Below are 23830 nucleotides of genomic sequence, written 5' to 3'. Positions count from 1 at the left end.
ATCCTGGGGTCCTTCTGAGCTCCCCACAGCCGCATCTTCCCCCTCCAGTGACAGCACCGAGGCGACACTGGAGGACAACATGGTCCAGCTTTCTGCCCCCATCCGCTACGAGCCCGACCTCTTCCTCTCCAGGTAGGGGTGGGGGGAGAGCAGGGCAAAGCTGCGGGGGGGGGGCTTCATGGTGCTGGGGATGGAGGCAGCAGAGAGTCAGGATCCGACTGCGCTCTCATCCCGGCAGCGATGCCAACCTGCACCGGTACGAGGTTCACCCGCTCGGCACCTTCCCCCACGGCCCCGGCCCTGAATTCAAGACCATGGTGAAGGTGAGGACATATGGGGGTGGGGGAGGGGTGGGGTCCTGGGGAGTCCTGGCTCACCTAGCTCTCCCCCCAGGTGCAGAATTTTGGGTGCTACCCGGTCCGAAACATCACCCTCCACATGGCCCTGCCAGCCCTGGGCTACCGCCATACCACCTTCCTCTCAGTCACACGTGTCCTGGCCGACAATGTGAGTCCCTCACCTGAGCTGGGGGTTCTGGGGGGTCCCTGCACCCTCCCGGTGCTAAGCCCAGCTCCTCTCCCCCCACCCAGGCTACCTGCATGCTGTGGACCCCCCCCGAGGAGCCACGGCAGTGGGGCACGGCCACGGTGGTCCCTGTGCACCCCGAAGACCTCCTGCATGTGGACAGGCTGGTGAGCATCACCGTGATACCCCCCCTGCCCAAGCTGGGGTTTGGGGGTGGCTGGGGGGGGGGGGGGGGGGTGTCCCCTGCCACATCACCCCACATTTTTTTCCCCATAGGACTGCAGCAACGCCTGGTGCCAGGAGCTGAGCTGCCAGCTGGGACGGCTGGACCGTGGTGGGGAGGTCTCTATCCACATCCTCCGCACCATCCACAACGACTTCTTCCGTGGGGTGAGGAGGGGAGGGGGCAATGAGGAAGGGTGACACTCCCCCCATGCTCCGGCCAGGGACAGAGTGAAGAGCCCAGGGTGGGAAACGCAGCTTGAAGCCCCCCCCTCCACCTTTCCCCATCCCCAGGCTAAATTCAGGAGTGTGAAAGTCATCAGCACGATCTGGCTGGGGGTCCCAGAGAGCAGCATGCTGCTGCTGGAGGAGGGGGCACATCGGAGGGAGGTAGGAGACCCCCGGACCCTTGCTGCCCCCCAAACCTGGGGCACAGGGCTGTACAGACACCCCCCATCCCTGTTTCCTCCTTTCTTTTTCTGCAGATGGTGCTTGAAATCATCCAGGGGAAGCGGGTGCCCATCTCCCTCTGGATCCTGGTGGGCAGCATCCTGGGGGGGCTGCTCCTCCTGGCACTGATCATCTTCTGCCTGTGGAAGGTGAGAGTGGGGTTGGGCTCAGCTTTGGGGGAGGGAAGGGGAGGCACAGTAGGGGACAGGGGGACTCTGCCCACTCCCCTTCCTCCCCTCCACCCTCTCCCTCTCGCCCCAGCTGGGCTTCTTCACCCGCAAGAAGCTCCCGGAGGAGGAGGAAGAGAAGGAGGAGCAGTGAGGGCAGGCAGTGGCCCCTCGAGCCCAGCACCATCGAGAGGGGACACATCCCTTTCTCATCTTTGGGGACAACCAGGGGCTCGGGACTCTGCCACCCCCTCTGCCTCAGCTCCATCCTTGCGGAGGGCGATGCCTCCGTGGGGGCTGGATTGTGCTGGTACATGGATACAGCCAGGTGAGGTCAGGGGTCCAGTGTCGGGGCGAAGGAGCCCCCCAAGGTTTGACCCAAAGGACTTGGGGTGGTTGTGGAAAGGGGAAATCAACTGGGCTGAAACAAGCAGCTCCACCAATAAAGCTCAGCCCTGCGGAGATGCTCGAGCATGTGGTACCCGCTGCTGTGCTCTGCCTGCATCCCTGATGAGCCCTGGCCTTAGGGATGCTCCAGTAGAAATACTTCCCACTCCCAGAAAAACCACCAAACCCCTCTGGAGTGACACCAGCCAGGGCCAGGAAATATAAAGGGATGGAGGGGAAGGGGGGGAGGCACGCATGGCCACTGGATCCCCCAAAAGGCTCCAAGGTCCCTTCAGCCCTACACCTCTCCCTGCCCTCGCAGGGTCCTGCCCAGCAGAGCCATATCTCCTCGGGCCCGGCAAGACTCCCGGCAAAGAGATGGGCTTAAATTCTGCCCCAGGAGGGGGAAATCCCTGATTTCAGGCACTTCAGGGCTGAGCTGGGACCATGCACAAGAGGGAGGAACTAGGAGCAGAAACCTGGCATGATCCCAATATCCCTAGAAGGTGCGCAGCCCCCCCCCCAGCACCCCCAAATCTCACCCTGAAACACTGGATAACAGGGAAAAGCAATGAGAGAAACCCAGCAAAGAAAACACTTAAACCAGATCTAGCTGCAGTTAAAGCGTTTTCCCTTTTGTTGTCACCACCCAACATGGCCAAGAGCCATTTAGCAGCTCTTAAATCCCAGCCCAGCCCTCAAAAGCACATGATGAGCAGGTCTTCATGCTTTAAATGGAGGTCAGCTGAGGAGGGAGAGGTGGGCCAGAGGATGCAACAGCAGAGCACAAGCTGCTTTTCTAGGAACGAGCCCAGCAGGTTGCAGGGAGATGGCTCGTGGCTGTGTATGGGGCAGAAGTCAGCACATCCACCTCCCTGCTTTCCTCCCCCCCCAAAACACACTCCCACCGCTTAAAAAAAAAAAAAAAAAAAAAAAAAAAAGGTACAGGCAGCAGCAGGCAGCTGGAAGGGGCATCCAGCTGAACTCCCATCCCCTCCAGCACCTGGATAAGAATTTTTCTCACCAGAAAAGCCCTTTACAGCCACCCCATGAGGTTTATTTCCATCCCTGTTAGTCCTCTGACCGTTCCCCAAGCTCCTCAGGCACCTCTTCCAGCCCCAACAATCCTTCTCCACATCTGATCTTCTTTATAAAGGCCTTTATTTGACTTAATAGCAAACAAAACACTAGTTTAAATCGAGTGTACGTAGTACACTGTTTACAGCAATGAAGCGGCAACATGTTTAGACGCGACCTACCTCTCCCTCCTGCTGGCTGCCAGGCCGAGCCAGGGGTTTGACATTGCCATGTGGTGGTTTAGGGGGTGCCGTAAGCACAGAGGTTATTCAGACGATAAAAACAAGAAGTCAAACGTGGATGAAATGTTACAGAAGTGGGAAAAAAACCCAACCAACCAAAAACCAAAAAAATTCCGCAAAAATAAAGGGACTCTCTTAAAGTTATCGGACTAAGGGAGAATTAAGATTGTGTGTTAAACACTGAGGAATTGGCCGTTAAAATGGCTATGCACAGTTAGGTCTGTTTTCCTAAAGGATGCCTTTAATGTGGTCCATATGATACAAGCCAGCTAAGGATCCTAAATGACTCACTTGTGGGTGGGGGACAGGTTGAGACAGACCTGGGGACACAGGCACATGGCGAAGGGCCAGAAAAAAACCCAAACAAACAAAAATAGTCCACGACAAGACAGAAAATCCTGCTTGGTGCATTCCTGTTCCCAGAACTGGGGGGTTCCTGAGAATCCCGAGCACACTCCTCTCCACGAGCATGCCTGGGGAAGAACTCCGGAAACCCTCCAATGCCTCCATCTTCACTGCTGCCTCTCCCTTGAGAAAAGCTAGAACACTATTTTACAGACACAGTCACTTGAATTCAAGAGAAGAGGGGGCAAAAAAAAAAAAAACCAAACCTCCTGGATTTGATTCTGCCCAGCCGGTTTGAGGGGCAGGGAAAGGGGTCAGAGGAGAGAAGTCAAAAATCTCCTTTCCACTCCCTCCTTTACTACAAGGAGCAACGCAACTGGGACACTTTCCCCACCCAAATTTGCCACCTCTTTGGTGGGGAGGGGGGAGGATAGGGAGCGAGGATAGGGGGGAGCTGACCCTGTGCTGGGGAGGCTGCACAAGACATCTCAGGACCCTGACGGGGGTCTCCCCAACCCTCCCTGCGCCAGCTCACACCCCCCCTCAGATGGGGCCACGTTTGAAGTAAAGGTTTCACAAGTATAAAATCAAGTCAAATCACTCAAAAGACTCTGAATTTAGGACTAAAGAGGCGATTCCAATGGAGACGCGATTCGCTCGGAGATGCTAAGTTTCAGGAAAAAGACAGCACTCATTGCAGTAATACCACAGGGTGGGTTCCCTCCCCTGCCCTATATTTCCTGCTACTCTTTTTTTTGTTGTTTGAATTATAATACAATGTACATCCGTAGTAACGATACTCTGTCCCGAGCCCCCAGGGAAGCCCTCGAGCGTCAGAAAGTCCATCGATCGTGTAGTTGGCTTTCACTACTAAAGCTGTTACTCGCTGAGGCCTCGGGGTTTTGTGTTTGCCGAGTCGAATCTTCACCTTTTAAGCTCTTCCTGCACACTGGACACGTGTCATGCTGCAAGAGAAATGTGGGAACTTCAGGGAAGTGCCACTCAGATGGCTGCTTTACCCAGATGGTTTCATCCCATCAGACATGCAGGGCTTGGCTCAGAGACAGGGCATCTCTCGGAGCCCCCAGACCCATGGTCGCAGGCTCTTACCAGCTCTAACCACGGCACGATGCAGTTGCTGTGGAAGAAGTGATTGCATGGTAACTGCCGAACTTGCTCCGCTACTGTGTAGTCCTCTTTGCACACAGGACACTCCAAACCCGTATCTGGAAGAGATGCAGAGTGAGGAGGGTGAAGCAGGCAGATTTAGCTCTCTGGGAACACAAACTCTGGTCTTTACAAGGCAGGGTCTGTTTGCATGCAACCTACTGGGGATGGCAGCATTCAGCAGCCAGGTACCAAAGAAATTCCTTACGTTCTCTGCATATGACTGGCAACAACAACAACAACAAAAATCAAACTAAGGGTATTTTAGCCAAATCCTGCCAAAATTTCCTCGCCCAGAATAAGGGTGGTTTTGCAAGGCTGCCAGGGGATGCTTCCATCACACATCCTCCCCTGCAAGAGCCCAGCAGGCTGCTGTGCACCATCGACCACAAGAGACGGCAAAAACCCGATCCCTCTTTCTTTGTACCAAGCCCGTAATGCTAACGCAGATGTCCCAGCCACATGCAGCGGGGAGACCAAGCTCCCAGCCTCTCTCAACTGCCAGGCTGCATGGCCTGAGCTCTGTCAATTCAAACAGGCGAGACTGAGCATTACAACATGGAAATTCTTGGCTTCCCAGACAAGAAGAGGAGACATGGGTATATAAAAAGCACCAGACAAAAATATCTGTTGTGGAAACGGCTTTTCTAATCAAACAGTTTGTCTTAATGGAGCATTTTAGTTTCCAGTAATAGAGCAGCTCAGAGGGAAAGGGATCCTCTGAGCAGCCTTCAGAGACAGCCTTCTGCAAACACAGGGAGAAAAATCCCTGGGGTGAGCTAATTGCAAAACCATAAACGTTATGAGAAACCCACAGGTCTTTGCTGCCAGCTGCACTGCAAGAACCTGAGAGTTTTACATGACATTTCCAGAGTAGTTCGGCAGGAATATGTTCAGAGCCTCAACTACCAGCCCTGCTGTGAGCCAATTTGAAAGGGAAGAAAGCAACCCACCAAGCCCAGCTCTAACGAGACCACAAACAACAGCACAAACAGATTTTTGAGGAAGGTAAAAGTAATCAGGGGTTTGGTAGGCCAAAAAGGCAGCACTTAGGGACTGCGCAAACACTCTGCGGAACGAGGAAGGTCTTTGCTGATGGCCTGAATTGGCAGAGATCTGAGTGTCCCAGGAGAACTGAACACCAGAGGTGACAGCAGGAGCAAAGCTCAGGATCTCCTGAGCTGGAAGACGCGAGTGTTTCCAGCCCAGGTCTAGGCAGTAGCTCAGGAGGACGGAGCAGCACTGCCTTCTATCCTCCCACATCAGCCAGGGAAGCACAAGGACACAGCAAAGAGGCTGATCCTTAGCAGAGGGAGTAGGGGAAGCTCAGGACGTGTACATCAAAGCATCAGGAGACGACTGACATCGGACACTGATGACTGATTTCACCTACCAACTTGTTCCTGAGTTACTGTCACTGTCGGGAGAGATGAGATCTTCTCTTTGTCGGCTGGAGGTGGTCCCGTGTTTTCCAACTGCCCCAAGAGCTGTGGAGAAGAAAACATGCTGTGCTCAGGAGTAGGGACACTGCTTTGCCGTGCAAAGCACTGTCCTACAAACATGGAGCACGCTACGTCCCAAAACCGGACAGCCAGGCACGAGCAGCTCAGCACAGACTGTCCCTGGGGGATGTCTGTGACCTGGTCCTAACGCTCCTGAAGTGACAGACTTCCCAGGCAGGCTGTGTCACAGCTGCCCCACCAGAAACATTCCTGTTGCCCAACCCTAGAAGCAAGCTCAGGCCATTTCATCCTAGTTTAGATATTGAGTGCACAGGTGACCATTCCATCCTCTGCAGCAACGTTTTCAGTGTTGAAACCTTACTTTCATGACTCCAATCCTGACAATCCCCCTTCTAGCATTGCTGCCCTCCAGATATTTCCGCTTGCATCAACAGCTGGGAGACTGAAGGGCTTGGGTGGGAAGGGACACATTGCCACAGACATGGGAGAGGGTGCTAAGCTACCCCTGGAGAATTTTGAACTCAAAGGGAATCGGTAGAGATGTTTCGAGATGAGGAAGAACCTTATACTTCAGAAACAAGGGAGACTGAGCACCTTCTGCCTCTCCCAAGGCTTGACCCGGGTGTTAGGAGGAAAGAGGAGACCTCCCAGGGCCATAAAGAGAAGCTGCGTTAGTCTAGTACTGCCACCAAACCAAGGAGCAGCCATACCAAAGCCTGTGCTCCTGTGGGTCTGTATCTCCTGCATGGAGCCTCCAACGTTTAACACAGGCTGAGCTCAAGCTGCAGAGATGGTGCTGACAGCACCTCTTTTCCTAGCGTTATAGTTTCATGACTCAGAAATTTTATACTGTTAAGACCCAGATTCACCTGGCAATCAGCTCAAATGGGTTCAAACATGGTCAGGGAGAGCACAGAGAAGCATTTGTAGGAGCCTCATTTAACTTTGAGGGCCACATTAAGATGCCTGGGATGACATGAAACCCTGGGATGGGCAGGTCTGCTGCACCAGATGCAGACAACAGCTGAGAAGAGCCTGCATATCCAGCCTGAATCTGAACTACAACACCAACTCCACTGCGCTTGCCGGGGCTTGCTCTGCTCTGCTGGGTGTGGGGTGGGAGGAGGAAGGTGCTGTCTCCGAGCAGCCATGTGGGCTGCAGACTCATTTTAGAAAGTGGTGGTGAGTAAGGCAGGCAAGACGGGTGTGTGATGCAGCCTGGGAAGCCAGGGGCTACTTATGAATGGCAGCAGATGGCTTTGCCAGGCGCTTTCAGGAGGTGTCAGCACGACAACAGCAGCCAAATTAGCTCTCAGTAAAGCATCCGTCTGCTCTTCCCACCCCAGTGATGCCAACACCCTGGAAGAGACGGTTTGTGGATGGAGGCTGGACACCCCCGATCCTCAAAGGAGCCAGACAATGCTTCCAGGGAACGGGAGTGGACTTGGCTCATCCCTCCACAAACCACAGGGGGAAATGGCTCACAGCTGCAAATTGCTGAATTTGGCAAGAGATCCAGGGCTGACGCTGGGAGATTTTCATCCTCAGCCTCTGCTGAGCCCACTGCAAGGCACCTGCAAGCCTTGCACCACACATGGGTTGACAGAGGTGAACTCAGACACTGTATTTCCACAGGAATAAGGTCTGAGCCCCTGTTCCTAGACCCTCTGAAGATGCAGGGCACAAGCAACCACCAAGCCAGAAACCTATGGTCTGTTCATAGTCCTCATCCGAAACCCAGGGCTCATCTCCAGCAGCGGGACTGACCAGAGAGGAGCACAAAAACTTAGAGGCACAGATCAAAGCCCAGGCCAGCCAGCTTGGGACTTTCTCCACCCAGGCAATTATGAGGGTCTTACCTGGGTGACAATAGCATCAAGGCCGCTCTGTCCCCACGCATAGTCCCCAGGATTCGAATGCAGCATCCCACTCCTGCAGATGGGAGCAGAGAGTCAAGGAAGCCGTTTCAACCACCCCAAATGTGCCCCAAGGTTTGAACAATCCTCCCAGAGAAGCCACACTGGGGAGATGGAGCTCCCCAGCACCAGACCACAGCTCTTTATTGGTGTGGACAGCCGTGATCAAAGCCACAGTCTAAACCATGCTTGCTACTCACCAGGAAAAAGGGTGTTGTGAGCCAGGAATCGCCGAGTTTGCAAAAAACCCTGCAAAGATCTGCTGTATTATTCTAAAGAGGGAGGAATTGAAAGAGGAAAAAAAAGAACAAGTTGAGCAAACAAATACATGGCAGCAGCAACAGTTTAGCAAGAATGGGCAGCAAAACACGAAATACTGCTCCGATCAATCGTAGCCATGTTGTTGCAAGACTCACGCCTAAGTAAATCCCTCTGCAGAAAGGCGAGCCCTCAGACACAGGGACAGCACAAAGAAACAAGGGATGCTAACTCATCAGAGTGTGGGAGGGCTGGGAGAGGAAATGACTGAGTTTCCCAAGCACTGACTCGTTTCCCTGTGGCGAGGGTTGGCACGGTTACAGACAAAACCCACCTTTCCCACCATGCAGCTTCAATTCGTGCTGAGGGGGACGAAGAGCATCTGATGTGAAAACCTGCGTTTTTCTGGGTCCAAGGGTCACCCACCGTTAAGTGCCAGGATCCCATTTCATCAGGTTTCTCCCCACGATCCCACATTTTTTCCACTGATGGGGGAAGGAGACAATTCCAGGGGGTAATTTAGGCACTTACCCTTCGATAGCAGGAGACCTGTCGGGGCGCGAGCTGCCCCGGGATCTGTACCTTCGCGTCATGGGCAGTCGCGGGGGTCGGCTTGGTCCCCAGAGGTCAGCATGGGCTTGGTGGCCCCTCTCGTTGTCCCTGCTGTCTTGATCCAGTGAGCTGCTACTCAGAAAGGGTCTGAAGTCAGGAAAGAACATTGTGTGGTCCAAATGGTCCCAAAGCTGGGGAGAGAGAAGGGGAGACACAAACCACGCACAGCTCCGTCACTAATCCCGGTGACTCCGCTGCCAACATGGAGGCAGGGAAGTCCACCTCGACAGAAGCAATTGAGCAAATTCATATGGTTGCCATGGCTCCCTGAAAAAAGTCTGGCAAACACACTTAATTATAGTCCAAACTAATCAGACGTACCACCTCTGGGAAGACCAACACATCGGCTCTTTCCTGCTATTTTCAGATCCCAACAACATATTTTGTTAAGCCACCCCAGGGCACTGTGAGGGTTGGTCTCTCTCTCCAAGGGCTGGGATTTAAGGGGAGATTTCAGCCTCAACTGCCACGGGTTCATTGATTGTTCTGGGTCCTCACAGCCACAGGCAGCAAACGGATGTGGTCGAGGGAACCAAAGCACGGCCCAAGAACGAGGGTTTGTGTCTCCGGTTGTGTCCTCCAGTTCAGTGAACCTAACGCTGCAGAACAGAGCAGCATGAAATAGCCAATGAAAGGTCTCGCACACGTCACGCTGTTTTGTGGGGTCCATCCACACAAGTAAAGCTGTCTCCTGGCCCTACAGCAGATCTGCCTGGTGCTGGTGGTGCAAAAACCCACCTGCTCCTTGACCAAGTCAAACTGCCAGCCCTGAGCCCCTCCAAGGGCAAGGAGGGACACAAATCAAGAGCTGCTGGGGGTAATCAATGGATCTCTGCAGAGCTCCTGGCTATGTTCCCCACTGCAGGCTGCCAGCCTGCAGAGAAACTGGGGGGTGCACAAAACCACCCAGGAACCCAGAGCAAGGCATCCCCATCCCGAGCCACACCTTGAAGCCGAGAGCCCCCTCAGCAACCCTCTCCTGCAAAAGCCATTTGGTTTTATTCCTTCCACGATTCAGATCACCCACGGAATAAAATAACAGCTGAGGAGGGCACTGAATATTTATGATGTGGGTTTAGGAAAAAAATTCATAGAGGACAACAAAACAAGGAGCATCAGACAGGAAACCCTCCATGTAGCACGTGAGAGCAAGCTGTTGCTCACGCTTGATATGCCCAGGCCAAGCTCCATGCTGCAAAGGTCATATTCGAAGGAGCAGTGCCCTTGGATTTACTGTGGGAATTAAATGCCACAGAGCATAACACAAGGGCTGTTCTTTTCTTATTTGTACTAGACCCTTATCATGTGTTATGACATGATGAGAGCAGCTTAATTTCCATTTCACACTGAATTAGCTCACTTTAAAAGTCTCTTGCATTGCCTGGTTCAATCTGGTATTGGAGGAAAGGGAGAAGTCAAGTTTATGACCTGTTCTCTGAATTAATACCCTGCAGACGAGTTTTGCTTGTTCTCCTGCTGATTATGATCAAGATAGAGCTCTGCCTGCAGCCACCCTGCTGAGAGAAGACTTTCATTTATTATTAATTCTAAAAGCCATTTAAATTTACATAGTGCCTTTCATGCAGAGGCATCCCAAAGCTCTTTGTAAACTGACACGTGGGCTATAAGACGAGATCACTTTATCTCACTGAAACACGGGCATTTCTGGGATACGGTGCTGGGGAGGAGCAACATAAAGGCAACAGTTTTGTTCAGAAGACAAATGGATCCAGCTGAAGATTAGGGGAGGAGAGGCAAACCAGCCGTATGCAGGGAACGTGGAAGCAAACAGGAGGGATCCAGATCCAAAACTCAAAGCTGTAGAGGAATTTCAGTTATTTGGTGACCCCGTTTCTGGCACTGAATTGAGTGGCTTTGCTGCAGCACATGAAGGAGGGCTCAGCAACAACACAGACCCCCAAATCTACCCAGGGATAACCCTGGCCGATGAGGTGTGACTCAAGACATCGGGGAGCTCTCCTGGCAGGACTGAGAAACAGTTAGAACTCCTCAATAACTGAGCAAACAAAATAACCTGATCTTTGAGCAAGGTCTGCTGGCAGAGGAGACGCATAGAAATTTTATTTCCATCTGTTCTACACAGATCAGCTGAACTGCTTAAGGGAAACAGAGAGCCCTGAGGAATGGAGCCTGCAATCAGAGTCTAAAGCCACCCTGTCTTCCCCAGCTCTGGAAAAGGAGCTGCTGCTGCAGCCATGAGCCCAAGGTGACTCAGGCGAGGCCACAGCATGAGTTCAGGGTGCATATCACGGAGCTCAACTCAGGCTGTCGGCACGTGCCTGGCTGTTTGAGACTTTAGGTAATGGGGTAAGAAAAGACACTTCCAGCACTCGCTGCCCAACACCCCCTGCTCTGAGGTGCACGCAATTGAATTACAAGACACAGACTTTATTATGAGTCTGGACTTTTAGACAGTTGCATTTCTGGTAAAACTCAGAGCAGAAATGAGCAGGGAGGAAAGGGCAGTCAGGCAACACCCTCCCTGGCTGGCTGAGCATCACCGACACATGTCCCAGCATCTGCCAGCACTAGGGGCCAGCGTGTCTTTCTAGCATCCTTCTTTTCCTGCCCTGCCCAGTGAGCAAATCTCTGGCAGGTCTCAACCCTGGCAATGTCAACAGTCTCCTCAAAATTTGCCAAGTTCCTGAAAACTCTTAGGAAGATCAGTTGTCCTTTTTGCGTGAAGATGCCTTGACATGTTGCAGCCGGAGCTGAGACTGAAAACCTCTTCATGGCTACAGGTTTTGTTTTGTTGTTGGTTTGTTTTTTGGGGTTTTTTGTTTGTTTGTTTGTTTAAAAAAGCAAGACAGAAAAACTCACCTCTGCAAACTGTGTGGATGGGCTGTCATCTATGCCGCTGCCATCTAGAAAACTGGAGAAAAACAGGTGAGTGAGAGCAGGTCACCCCTCCAGAAATCAGCTCCTCTTCCAGGGTTAAACACAGACAGGAGCTTGTGTGAGCAAGACAGTCCCCGTGTGGTCTGAGAGAGAAAGGGCTGAGCAAACAGAGCCTGCCTGTGTGAACACAGTGGAATAATTCCTAGGGACAGAAAAAGACTATTAAAGTTAAAAGGCTTGTTTATGTGCTAGCACGCTGTGCACAACCTGACCATGGAAGAAGCCTAGTTTCTAACTATCCAGACTCTGGAAAAGCCTCCTAAGAGGAGGCATTTGCGATGCAGCTTCGTCATTCTGCGAATGGGATTGTGTGTCAAGTGCCCCAGAGGACCCCTCCAGTCTTGCCTTAAGTGACAGGTATACACTTATATTTAAGAAGACGACGTAGTGTGACATTAAGTCATCTCCTCAGTGACACCCAGCCCCAGATTCCTGCTGTGGCAAGTCTCAGATAGCAAAGGTTCACGTAATCACTGCTGCCCTTTCATCTCGCCTACCCCCAACCTAAATAAAGCAGTTTTCTCAGCAATGAGAGACCAAACATAGTAAGTGCATCATATATAACAGACATCATTTGGATCCCTAATTTGCTGGCACCGTGTTCTGCTGGGTGACCAATGACAAAACTGGTGCTCCTGGAGAGAAAAGGTATTTCCTTCTCTCTTGGCCTGAGCTGTGAGATTGGAGAGGCAGTCAGGAGACTGAGCTGGGGCCAACACAGGAAAAGAGAAAAGAAAGGTACTGTGAGTCACTGAGATTCAAGCTTGATTCCTAAAAAAAAAGAAAATAATGCTTTTTGCTCTAATAGACCAAAGAAACAGGTGTCCAAAACCTGTAAGCACTTTTGTTCACGGGACCTTGTACAGCCTTAATTCACAAATCCCATCTTCTTGGAAGTCTGCCCCAAACCCCTCCAAGTGGCTCTAGCATGAGACCGATAGCCACTTTTATTTTCAGTCTCATCTGGTATTAAGTCCAAATTCACACTAATATATAATTTTCTTTTGCATTCCTTCTTTTATCCTTGTTGTCCACAGTTTTTAGAGGCTTTACACCAGGCATCTTACAAACCCAGAAGAAATGTAAGCATGTGGTAAAACAAGTGGTGCATCAATGTGTACATTACCTGGAATCATCTGTGACTTCTTCGATAAAGCCAGATTCACATCTTGGGCAAGTGTACTCCTGTAAAGACAGAGGAAGCCGGTTTTAGCCACCAAGCACTTATCTTGCAATTTCAGGAAAAAGACAGAGCTCAAAAAGTTACACGAATCTAACAGGACTCTAACCGGAGTTACAGGAGTCTAACATGGATTCCCGATCTCCACCTCCCTGTAACGACATTTTGGAAGACCAGAGTTTCGGTTTCATTAAGAGGATTTCAAAGCCTAGTGGTTACAGCAGATATTATTAACCTCAACTGACAATTGTGGAACAAAAAAACCACCCATACCAAGATCACACAAGGTTAGTGGTGGACCGAAGAAAAATAAATTTAAAAAACCAACACACCTACAGACAATGACATTTAAGAAAAGAGCCATTTACAAGCCTGCTGCAAAGCACTAGGACAAGGTCAGTTCCCAGCCGTGACAACGGAAAGCAAGTCACTTGAATTAAACTGGTGTCAGAAAGCCGACGAGCTGCTGGCAACGCAGGGAGCTGGATTTGCTGCCGCTCGCACTGTGAGGAAGACAGCTCTCGCAGGGAACTTACAGACATGCTCTGCAATTACCAGAGTTAGAAAATAAATATTTTTTACTTTTTTCTGCCAAATCATTTTCATAAAAGGGAACTCCATATGTAAGCCAGGCTTGCCAGCTGTTGATCACCGATACTACCTCTGCCCATTGCTCTGTCCTCCCACCGAGCACGCCATCCCCTTACCAAGCGAATGATTTGCGCTGCAGAAGAGGGAACACACAGCCCCAGGGCTGCTTTCCCTGGCACATCACCTGGATAAAAAGCAGCTCCTCCCATGGCCACAAAATTCTAGTCCAAAAGGCTCAAACATGCACCTTTCCCACTGCTGGCTCCCTCTGAGCCTGCCCTGCCAGCTGAGGCGCTGCCGGATCAGTAGCAAGGTGCTGGTCACCAGTAAAGCAGGAGGTGGATGGGTTTGCTCTGTGGTTGCAAAGCTTTTAAGGATGGGAGAGAGGGAACTGGATAATCCAGAGGCTTCCCTGCTCTGGAATATGCTGCTAGGGCCATCAAACCAGGATCTGCTGCAGGGAAAGATAATAAGAAGCCAGGCTGGGCAGATGGACAGACAGACACGCACAGCCAGAGCACGAGGCATGGAGAAGAGGCACCTCTGGGTCCACCTTGCAGCAGTTCCCTGAACTCAGGACCCTATGGGCAGCCCCGATCACCTCCCTATCCGTAAGCAGGGAGAAAACCTCCTGTGGCCCCTCTGGACTCCTCAGCCCATGCTCATCTGGTGCTACAGAAGTGCAAGTTCTGTGTAAAGGGTGGGGAAAAGCCATTATCCAGCCTCCCCACCTCCAGCCCTCCTGAAAACTAGTCAAAGGAGAAAAAAAAAAATCAGATTCTCCCTGTGGTTCCTCACCCCCCTACAGCATTACCAAGCAGGGACACCCCTGCCCAGGGACAAACGCAGACACAAGGAATATCAACCAGGGCTTGCACCGGCAGGGAAAGGGCAGAAGGGCTCCATCCTCACAACTACATCAGCACAGCAACACCCCTTTGCCAGCTATTTATCCACCAAGAGAAATACAAGGACTGCTCCCCAAAAGGAGAGCATCCTTGCCAGCCTTCACCTGAGAGAAGGGCACATCCAGCTGCATGACCACATGGCAATCCCGGGTTCAGCACCGGGAATCGGAAGAGCTGCTCACAGAGAACCACGGAGGCAGCTGAGCTTTTAGGTGCAGTGGGGAAGATTTCTCTAGAGGAGAAAAGTTTTCTGTTTTCATTGCAAGCCTTCATTTTGTCCCAGAGCCGTGGGTCAGCTTCAATTTAGGGCAAAACAGTGCCAAAACCAAAAAGCACCCCCAGATCCTCCCTCCCCAGCCCGTCCCACTGCAGGAGACAGAGCACTCCCAAAACCCACGCTCTGGGCAGTGACTTTCCAACCCATGATTTGTGGAGTCTCTGTCCAAAAACCAACCCTCCTGATAAATCTTGCTTTCTTTACTCATGCTTCCCAGACTGCAGATAAAAACCCTGCCAGCATCCTGTGAGCCACAGCCTTGAGCCCTCGGTGTCAAATCCTGCTACCTAGACCTGGAGCCTGACAAGGAAGAGGAAAGATAAAACACCCATGCCAGCGGTACACCAGTTGCTCCAGCTCCTTCCTTTGAACTCCCAACACACCACTGAGCTCAAGGACTGATCGAATTCCTGGCGCAGCGTTACCGGAGCTGGGGCACAGGTGAGACATCTCCCAGCCCTGTAACACAACGCCTTTGCGGAGGCAGCTCCAAATTCACCCACATCTTTTTTTGCTTTCATGAAATGCAAGCTTTGTCTTCCCATCCCATCACCGTACAGCTCTGTCTCATTTTCCCACTGAGTCTGTGTTTCCCTGGGAATGGCACATAAGCCCTCTAGACACCTCAACTAATCACATTCTGCTTTTCCCCCCAAGCAAAGCATTAGCTGGCAATATTTACCAGGTGCTGTGCTTACGCAGGGGCACCTCACTTGCCAGCTGGAGCAGCTTCAGAGATGGACAAGAGTGCAGCAGGGGGCTGCCCACAGCAGCTTCGCTCCCAAAACATGCATGACACCCCAGCCTGCAACAGGAGAAGTCGAGCACAGGTTTTCACAAAGACCCATTTAGGCAGCCGAACATGTGATATATTTTCAAAAGAGCTCCAGCCTTGAGTATAATGGGAACTGATGGGTGATGAGCTCTTAGAAAGGGGGGGGGGAAATCTGCCTGGGGCTTTCGGCTTTGCATCTGTGAATTGCAAGGCTAACGAGAATAGATGCGCGTTTGAAAGTGGAATGTGCATTGCTCAGTTCTGCGTAGGAGCAAATTGTGGGGCTAAATGCCACCATGGAGAGCAAGTCCGGCTGTGCAGCCAGGAAGGCAGGGGGGTACAGCATGGACCCACCTCTGAACCAAAATCACAATACAGGAGGGGAAAAAAAAACCAAAAACCTCTTCTTTTTGGGAAGGTTCTGCAAAACACAGAGTACTCTCAGGTGTCCCTCTTCAGAGATGTTGGATCTGAGCTGCAAATTAGAAGCAAGGAGCAGTGAATGCCTGGTATTTCTTAAAACTAATGAATACATACCAAATCTAAAGCTAGGCACTAAAATACTGGGGTCAAAAAAGCTCATTTCATACTATGCCACCTCATTTCATACTATGCCACCAGGCTTCAGAGCGATACCAAACCAGGAAGATGTTCTGCGCTGTCTAAAAATCCTTCACCTAATTCATTTCCAGCATTTTCCCTGTCAAAATGACCATGTTAGAAAGACTTTTTTTTTTTTTTTTTCCTCTAAACTTAGCAGCAGGCCATGCCATCAGGGACGCTGCAGGTCTGATGTGTCTCTGGAAGCTTTTGAATGTTTCTTTTTATGTTATAATCTGTATGGAAATTACCAGCACCTTGCCCAGCAGCTCAAATGTAGAGTCAGAGCATGAAGAGAGATAAAAATGGCATTTGGGATAAATAGCAACAGGGGGGAGGGAGAAGGGAAACCAGAACAGATGACGGGAGGTGGGTGGGATACTGCAGAGCCGTCGCATGCACGGAGAGGCACGGGCCCTTCATCTTACCTACCTGCTTTCTGCGAGAGGTTTAGGGATGCATCGGACAGCCCCAGTCTCTGCCAGAGCCTCCTGCTTGCACAGAGGGAACTCCATGGGTGCCCCACGTCCTGAGAACTGCCACTGCAACCATTTCAGTGAGCACAGGGACTTCATTCCCCAAGCAGGATCCAGCCACAGTGCAAAGAAAAAGACTTTCCAGGGAAGCCGGCAGCATCCTATTGCTCCGACTCCCCTTCAGCCTGGTGGTCTGTGTTTCCCCGAAGGAAAATAAACCAAAATCCCACCAGGAGCCCTCGCTGCCTGCGGCTCTGCCTGACAGGAGCCCAGTGTGCCCTGGTCACAAGAGATGCAGGCTCATTAGCTAGAGGAAAGCAGCCAGCTGATTTATTTAGCAGCCAGAACTGGGTGGCACATACATGGCTAGCCTAAGCACGTCTGTCAGGAGCGATGTTGCTAGATTTGATCCTACATCAGGCCAGAAAGGATGGACTAGAAGGTTTTTCAGCATCTGGTTTGTGGGTCCGTACACCCAGGCGGTCCCCAAGTCCCCCTTCACCCCCAAAACAGAGGGAAAGATGCAAATTCAATTCCAATTAAGAAGCAAGCAAAGGCGCGTGGCAGAAAACCAGTCTAAGATTTGAGGTCCCTGCAGAAAACTGAATTTAAAGACTATAAAACACCAGGAAAAGCAACATGCAGGTTGCTTTGGTCCATCTGCTGTGCCATTTGGGTTCTTGGGCTGAGCAGGCAAAGCAAGGCACGTGGCCAGGCTCTGGCAGAGGCACCATTTGTGCCTTTGCCCTGTTCATCATCCCACCCAGATGCACAGCAAGCCAGGAAGCACCAATTCCCCCCCATCCGTGTCACATCCCGCTCAGGGGACCCTACACCACCCAAGCGCCCTGTGCCATACTGACAAGACCATCATGGCACGGCACGTCCCCTCTGCAGTCCAGCCTGTCCTGCCAGCTCAGCCCTCTCTTGCGGCGCTTTCAGCGCCGTCAGCATCTTTCTGGCTGAGGCACCAAACCCGAGCTGCTCCCAGCCACCGCGGCCAAAGGCCCACAGGTAATGGTGTTAGTTTGTCACCCTCACCTGCAAGGCAGGGCTCAAACCATCTCCTTCTCATGTTCTCCTGGCTATTCCAGGCACTGGCAACTTGGAGAGTAGACCTCAAAGCAAGCTCCCTGATCAGCAAGGCACAGGCTCCGATGAAGGAGAATTCTCAGCTTGCCTTATGCTGTTTTCCCCAGCTCTTGCTCCATCCAGCAGCTGTGCACACTTCTACTCTGGTCACTTGTCCTCCCCTCAATGGCCACGAGCCCATCCCATGGCTCTAACTCCAGACGTAACTTAACTACCTTCCCCTCTCTTCAACAGGCAGCTACAGGCAGGATAACTCAGCTCCATCACCCTGGGCTTGGGTTGACTCATTTGTCTTTGCTGAATTAAATAGCCCTCCTGTAATCCCCACAGCTGCAACAATATTTACTCCTCATTTTTAAGTACTGGGCAACGTCACTCTGCACTGTCCAAACTGGCTTCACCCAAGGGGCAGCTGCTCCTTGCATTAAATAAACTGTATAGTTTATATTTGACATGGGTAAAAAGACTTGATCTGCCCAGAGAACAGATGCTAAATCAACACTTCAGAGCCACACAAGTTGTAGCTCACAGAAAGACTGAGCCTCACACGCCTTAAACATCAGTTAGGAAAAGACGGCTTTTGCATTTTCACAAAGAAGCGGCAGCAAAAAAAACCTCCGTGGCATCTCTTCCCCTGGCAGGATGCTGGAGCACGCATGAACTCCTGAGATCTGCTCCTGATCTCTGCTGTCACACTGGCACATGAGCAGGGACCATGGCTCTCACCCTTGAAGCTCAACAGTTCCTCCCCAGACCTCTGCTCCTCGAGGCAGTTTATCACCTCGACACGTGTTTTTACCATCCGAGGACTTTCCTCATGCTACACATTGGCTGTGGAGGCCACAGCCAGAGGGTGTTGGGAATCCAGAAGCATAAAAATGTCTTTAAAAGGTCACTAGATGAATTCTTGGAGGATTGTGATTCTTAAACCCAAGAGCGCAGGTACAGTCTCCAGCTCAGGAGATACTTCAGCACGCGGAGGTCTAGAAGAAAGACTGCTCAGTAACCCCTCGTTTTCCACTACCTTGTCCCTAATCCATTCCCTAGTCCCTGTCAGAAAGGAGATCCAGAGCTCAAATGACCCAAGACAGCTAATTTTATGCAAAAAAGGTGTTTGGTTTTTGTTTTGTTTTTTAATAAAAACTATATTGCCAAGAGAAGACAAAGCAGTTGTCACACCAGACAGCAGGTGACATCAAATGCTCTGGGACATCTCCCTCACCTCCTCACTACCGTACAAAGCCACACGCCATCTCCTCTGCCCCAGGACCTGACCTCAGAACTTGCTGCTGCTTCTTCCCCCCGGAGCAAGGACAGGGCCCTCGGTGAGACACAGACGGACCCTTCGTTATAAATATTAAACAAGCTGTCACTGGTGTTACAGATGGGGACTATCGTATCCTAACCTTGACTCCGTTTCAGCATCGCCGCACAGTTCATCAGCCAATTCAAGCATTCCTTTGAGCTGCGCCGCGCTGAGTGCAAGGTAAACTCCACCACCGAAACACCGGACACCCGGGCGGCAGCTTTTAACCGTGCATGGCACCAGGTGGACGGTTTGTCATCCTCGGCGTTCATCCAGAGCTCTTCAAGGGTAAGGAAACGTGAAGCGAGAACAGCTCCTCTCCTGGCTTGCTCCCAGCTGAGACTGCCTGGCTTCACACTGACGAAGGAGAAGCGGGGTCAGGCCATTTCAGCAGGGACAGGAGCCTAGCATGAATGAAAGCAGCCGGCCACAGAAGGGATGAGCAGGGGGATTGCTCCAGCCTCCTCCCACCACCTCTGGGGAGGGGAGCACCAGGCCGAAACAAGCACACACGGCAGCAGTCAGCACTGCAGGAGCTGTGTCACTGGGAGAGACGAAATCCCTGCTCAGCTTTGCATCTCATCCAGCCACACGTTCTCTCTCTCTCTCTCTTGGGTTTTTCCTCCCCGCTTTAAAATAAAAACAGACCTGCAGGACTGCAGCCCCATCAGGGCAAGCACCTGCCGCACACAGCAAATTGAAATAGCCGGCAGGGGATATCATTAAACATCAGCCAGCTTCTCAGCATCAAACCCGCGCTGCAATCCGGCTGTTCGGGCAGCAATCAACCCAACGCAGCCCCGTCAAAGACCCAACGCAGCCCCGTCAAAGACCCAACGCAGCCTCCCATTAACACTACTGGCTCCTGCTGACATGGAGGCAGCCCCCAACCATGCCGAAAGGGCCAGAGGTGACCTGTCGAGGCACTGCCCCTGCTCGTGGCACTCACGTGTTGGCGTGGGCAGTCAGGGAGCGAAGTCTATGCCACCTCTGCCCACTCTCTGGGAGGTTCCAGCTTACTGCTGAAGTGAGAAGACACAGCAGCTCCACTGAGGATGACTGCTGCATCTAAAACCAATGTACTGGGAGTCTTCACCAGGTCCCGGCAATGGCAATAAACACCATGGCAGATGCGTGCTGGCTTTGAAAGGAGGCAGCAGACCCACACCTCTAAATCTTGCCTGATGAGCAGCAGATCCTTTTGCTTAGAGGGGGTCGGTACAAAGAAAAACCTCCTGGACAAAAAATCTGCAGCCAGGGTTTTAGTTTAGGTTGCCATTATCCTGGTGAGAGCAGTTAAAAAAAAAAACAAAAAACAAAAAACCAAACAAACCAGTGCACTCAGCATTTGTTTTGTTTTTGCAAAGACAGAGAGAGAAGTTACTTGTCTGGGGTGACAGAAAAAAAGATGTTGGGGGCATGGGACCACATCCTGGTGCTGGCAAATGAGTCCAGCTTCTCGCAATTTATCACTTTCAGCTTTGCAGATCCACCCCCATGGAGGCAGTAATTGCTCTGCTGATGGTAAACTGAGGCACGGAGAGTTACTGGCCAAAAGAAATCAGTGCTGGGTCAGATTGGGGTGCACACAACAAGCGCTCCTCCTGTAAGGCAGGGTGACGGTCACCCAGCCTGGAGGGACAAGGGGACCCCCCCAAGGACAGACCAAAGGGAAGCGGCGAAAGCAGCTCCCAAGGTCACCCTGTTGCAAGCACAGGCAGAGCAGCCCCATGGCCCACATCCTCCCCAGCCGGGGGTTCAGGTGACACCCCTACGCCAACTGTCCCCAAGCCATGGGGACAGCACCAACCCAACACAGCGGCTGGTCATGCCACACTCCTTAAAGCATGTCTGAGCACTGAGTAAAGATTGCAAAAGCCTCTCCCAGTCAAGCTGACTGGCCAGGGAAGGCTGTAAGGAAGTTCTGGCTACGTTTTCCTTCAAAGGGATGATGTGACGGAACAAGTTTGGGGATGACTGACAGTCCCCAGAAGGTCACAGGGAACCTGTCCGTCCCTGTCCCCACCCCAGGGCCAGGTCAGAAGACTGGAGATCTCAAAAGAGCAAAACGATTCATTACTTTGGCAGGCACAAGCTCCAAATAAATGTTTTTATAAAGCCAGGACTGTAACAACCTGCATTTCTAGACCCACCAAAAGCTCTACAATGCTTATCCCTACAGAAATCCAGCTGTCTCCAGAGGGGAACAAGAGCGGAGCCCAGCGGGAGAGGCAAAACAACAGCCTCCACTGAGGCCTCAACCCTGAGCTGGGTTTCTGGGTGCTCTCGAAATAGAAACTGGAGCAAGACACACTGGGAGAGCTGGGCAAGCCATCCTCCAGGCAGAGGATTCAGCGACCTCTTTAATGCCCACGCAAAGCGGAAAGGACTTCGGTCTGCCTGGGCTCCTGATTTAGCAGCGAAGGAAACCGCTCGTGGCACGCCGGATCCAAGGAAATGAAAAACCAGCAGAGGTTTGATGTAAAGGTGTTTCATGGAGCAGGCCTGGAGTTTTACTCCCAGGTCAAGCAAGAAAGACTATTGAGGCACCGGGCAAGCCCAAGTCTCGTGGATGGATCGTGTATGAGCAGGTTTTGAACAGCAATTCTTTCTAACACAGTAGATTTTGAAACACCGGAGGGTGAAGTGCCAAAGTCAGCAACAGATGGAAATGGTGTAAAAAGAGAGTGGAGCAAAATTTGAGAGACAGGAAGGAAGAGAAGCACCCAAAGGTAAAGCTACCGGCTCCAGAGGAGTTGGGATGGATCTGGATGCAGATATCCGACTTCCGTACCATCAGATGAGGATAAGCCTCTGGGGGCTGCTCGTGCCTGCAGAAGCCCCTGCTGGAGGCTATGTCGGGGCCCCTTGACCAGGCTGGGTACAAGCGCTTTCGGAGCCTGTGTGCACCCCTCTTGCTGCTGAGAGGCCACGTCGCTCCATTTGCCTGGATTTTACAGAAATCAGGGAAGGGGTCTCAGTGCCCAAGGGGTCTGTGCACGGCCTCGCTCCCATCTTGCCAACAGACAAGGACAGGGAGGGCTCCAGCACCCCTGGACAGTAAAGGAGCAGAGAAAACCCACAACTCACAGCTCAGAAGTGAACTTTGTGGGTAAACGAAGCTGATAACTTCCTGCCTGCAGATCCCAGGGCGCCTGCAGGTGACAGGAGATATGGTCCCTGACCAGCAGCAAAGCAAGGACAGCTCGTAAATTGGACTTGGATGTAGATGCAGCCCATGGGTAACAGCTGCCAACACACCTCCCCTCTGTCCCACACTGCTCAGCTGGGGAAGGATGCAGGCAGCCAGATGAAGGTGGCCGCCCAGTTCACCTCCTCCTTCTGCTGCTCCACACACCAGCCCTGTCTGCATCCCCCCAGTCCTGCCCCTACCCCTTCCCAGGCTGGGCACTGGGATTATACCCAGCGCCATGGGGAACAGGAGCATCAGCTCAGTCCTGTCCCCTCTCCCCAAATGTCCCCCAACTTCAGCAACCACGGGTCAAACCTGCCACCCCCAAACATGGAGGGGGGGGACCAGAATATTAAGGTCACACCAGCCCAGACCCACTTTGAGCTGCCTTGCTGAGGTGCTACAGGGATTTGTCACCTCCCTGCTCACCCTTTTGGGGGTGTTGGGCTCCCCAGATACAGGGGACTCGGTCCCACTGGGTTGGGGCTCAAGCTCTCCTCTCCTCCTCACCCAGAGGGACAGCAGCAATGAAGAACCCCTCATGGACTTGGTTAGGGGGTGAGAGCTGGGGGTCACCCCTGGGAGGGGGCCACATACAGCCCCCCCCCCAGGTACTCTCTGCAGTCTTCAGCAGGGACATCAGCACTTCCCAAAAGGACTCATCCTCTCCTACAGCCCTATGGATGTTGGGGTGTGGGTCAACCTGTCCTCAAGAGGTTGTTTTTTTTGGGGGGGGGGGGGGGGTTCACTGCAGTCAGCAGCCAGCGGGGGGGGGGCACCTTGCCCCCACAAGGTTCAGCAGGATTTGAGAGCTCACCCCTTTCTACACGGCCTAGGGCATGAGGGGGGGTGGGGGTGGGGTGTCACTCCTAAACACTGGGTTTCTGGAAAACCACCCCTTCCCCATGGGATTTTGGGGGTGAGCCCTTCCCTGTAGGCATCAGGAAAGTTTGGAGGGTCACAGCAGTCTCTGAGGCTTTACAGGGCAGTCCTGTTTCAGGGGGCACCCCTTCCCCACAGGATGGGGGGGGTACCCCTTCCCTGCAGGGGTCAACAAGGTGATTTGGCAGAGGGAGGAGGGGGGGTCTCCCCTGTCTGTAAGGTTTGAAGGGAACACCCCTTCCCAAAAGGGTCGGGGGGAAAATGACGACTTGGGGGAGTCACCCCTGCCTGCAGGGCTTGGGGGGCTTCCCTTCCCCACAGGGGTCAGGGAGGCGATGGGGGAGGGTCACCCTGCCTGCAAGGCTTGAGGGGGGGATAGCCACTCCTGGCTGGACACCGGGCAGGGGTCGCCGCCCCAAGGGGAGATCTTGGGGGGGGGGGGCCGAGCCCCTCAGCCCCGGGCCCGGCCCGCCCCCGCCGGGGGTGGGGGGGGGCGGCCGCGGCGCTGAGAGGCCTCGGCCTCCCCACACACACACACACCGCGGCCCCAACCCCCGGCGCTTACCGGCAGCTTGGGGCTGACCTCCCCCTTGCAGCTATGGCAGAAGAAGCGGTGCTGGGACACGGCGGCCGCCGCCGCCGCCGAGGCCTCCGCCATCTTCTCTCTCTCCCCCGCCTCCGCCGGCTCCCTGCCGTCAGTCCTCCGCCGAGGCAGCGAGGCCGCGGCCCCACCGGGTAGAGCGTCGGCGGAATAACCCGCTAGCCTTTAAGCTTCCGGCTCGCTCGTCTGCTCCGGGCCG

At 52.7% G+C, this 23830-nt stretch overlaps 2 protein-coding genes across 3 annotated transcripts in view; one reads left to right on the top strand and one right to left on the bottom strand.

Moving 5' to 3' along the window:
* The window catches only part of ITGA10 (integrin subunit alpha 10), a 12982-nt gene extending 9322 nt beyond the window's left edge, over positions 1-3660 (top strand). For both annotated transcript variants that reach the window (XM_030025304.2, XM_030025303.2), the window contains exons 23-30: positions 49-132; positions 239-323; positions 394-507; positions 591-692; positions 802-915; positions 1042-1137; positions 1233-1346; positions 1459-3660. In XM_030025304.2, coding sequence (XP_029881164.1) covers positions 49-132; positions 239-323; positions 394-507; positions 591-692; positions 802-915; positions 1042-1137; positions 1233-1346; positions 1459-1518 — 769 coding nt within the window. In that variant the 3' untranslated portion in view covers positions 1519-3660. The remainder of the gene's footprint in view (positions 1-48; positions 133-238; positions 324-393; positions 508-590; positions 693-801; positions 916-1041; positions 1138-1232; positions 1347-1458) is intronic.
* Positions 2896-23830, bottom strand: RNF115 (ring finger protein 115). The gene is made up of 9 exons (XM_030025313.2): positions 23596-23830; positions 12877-12935; positions 11673-11724; positions 8751-8962; positions 8162-8233; positions 7905-7977; positions 5976-6069; positions 4526-4641; positions 2896-4380 (listed from the first exon to the last, which is right to left on the bottom strand). The coding sequence occupies exons 1-9, from the start codon at positions 23686-23688 to the stop codon at positions 4249-4251; spliced, it is 903 nt and encodes a 300-aa protein (XP_029881173.1). The 5' UTR covers positions 23689-23830; the 3' UTR covers positions 2896-4248.

Source organism: Aquila chrysaetos, chromosome 9 (assembly GCF_900496995.4).
Source record: "Aquila chrysaetos chrysaetos chromosome 9, bAquChr1.4, whole genome shotgun sequence".
NCBI classification, from domain to species: Eukaryota; Metazoa; Chordata; class Aves; order Accipitriformes; family Accipitridae; genus Aquila; species Aquila chrysaetos.
The sequence above is the reverse complement of the archived record's forward strand: the minus strand, read 5'-3'. Positions and strand labels throughout refer to the sequence as shown.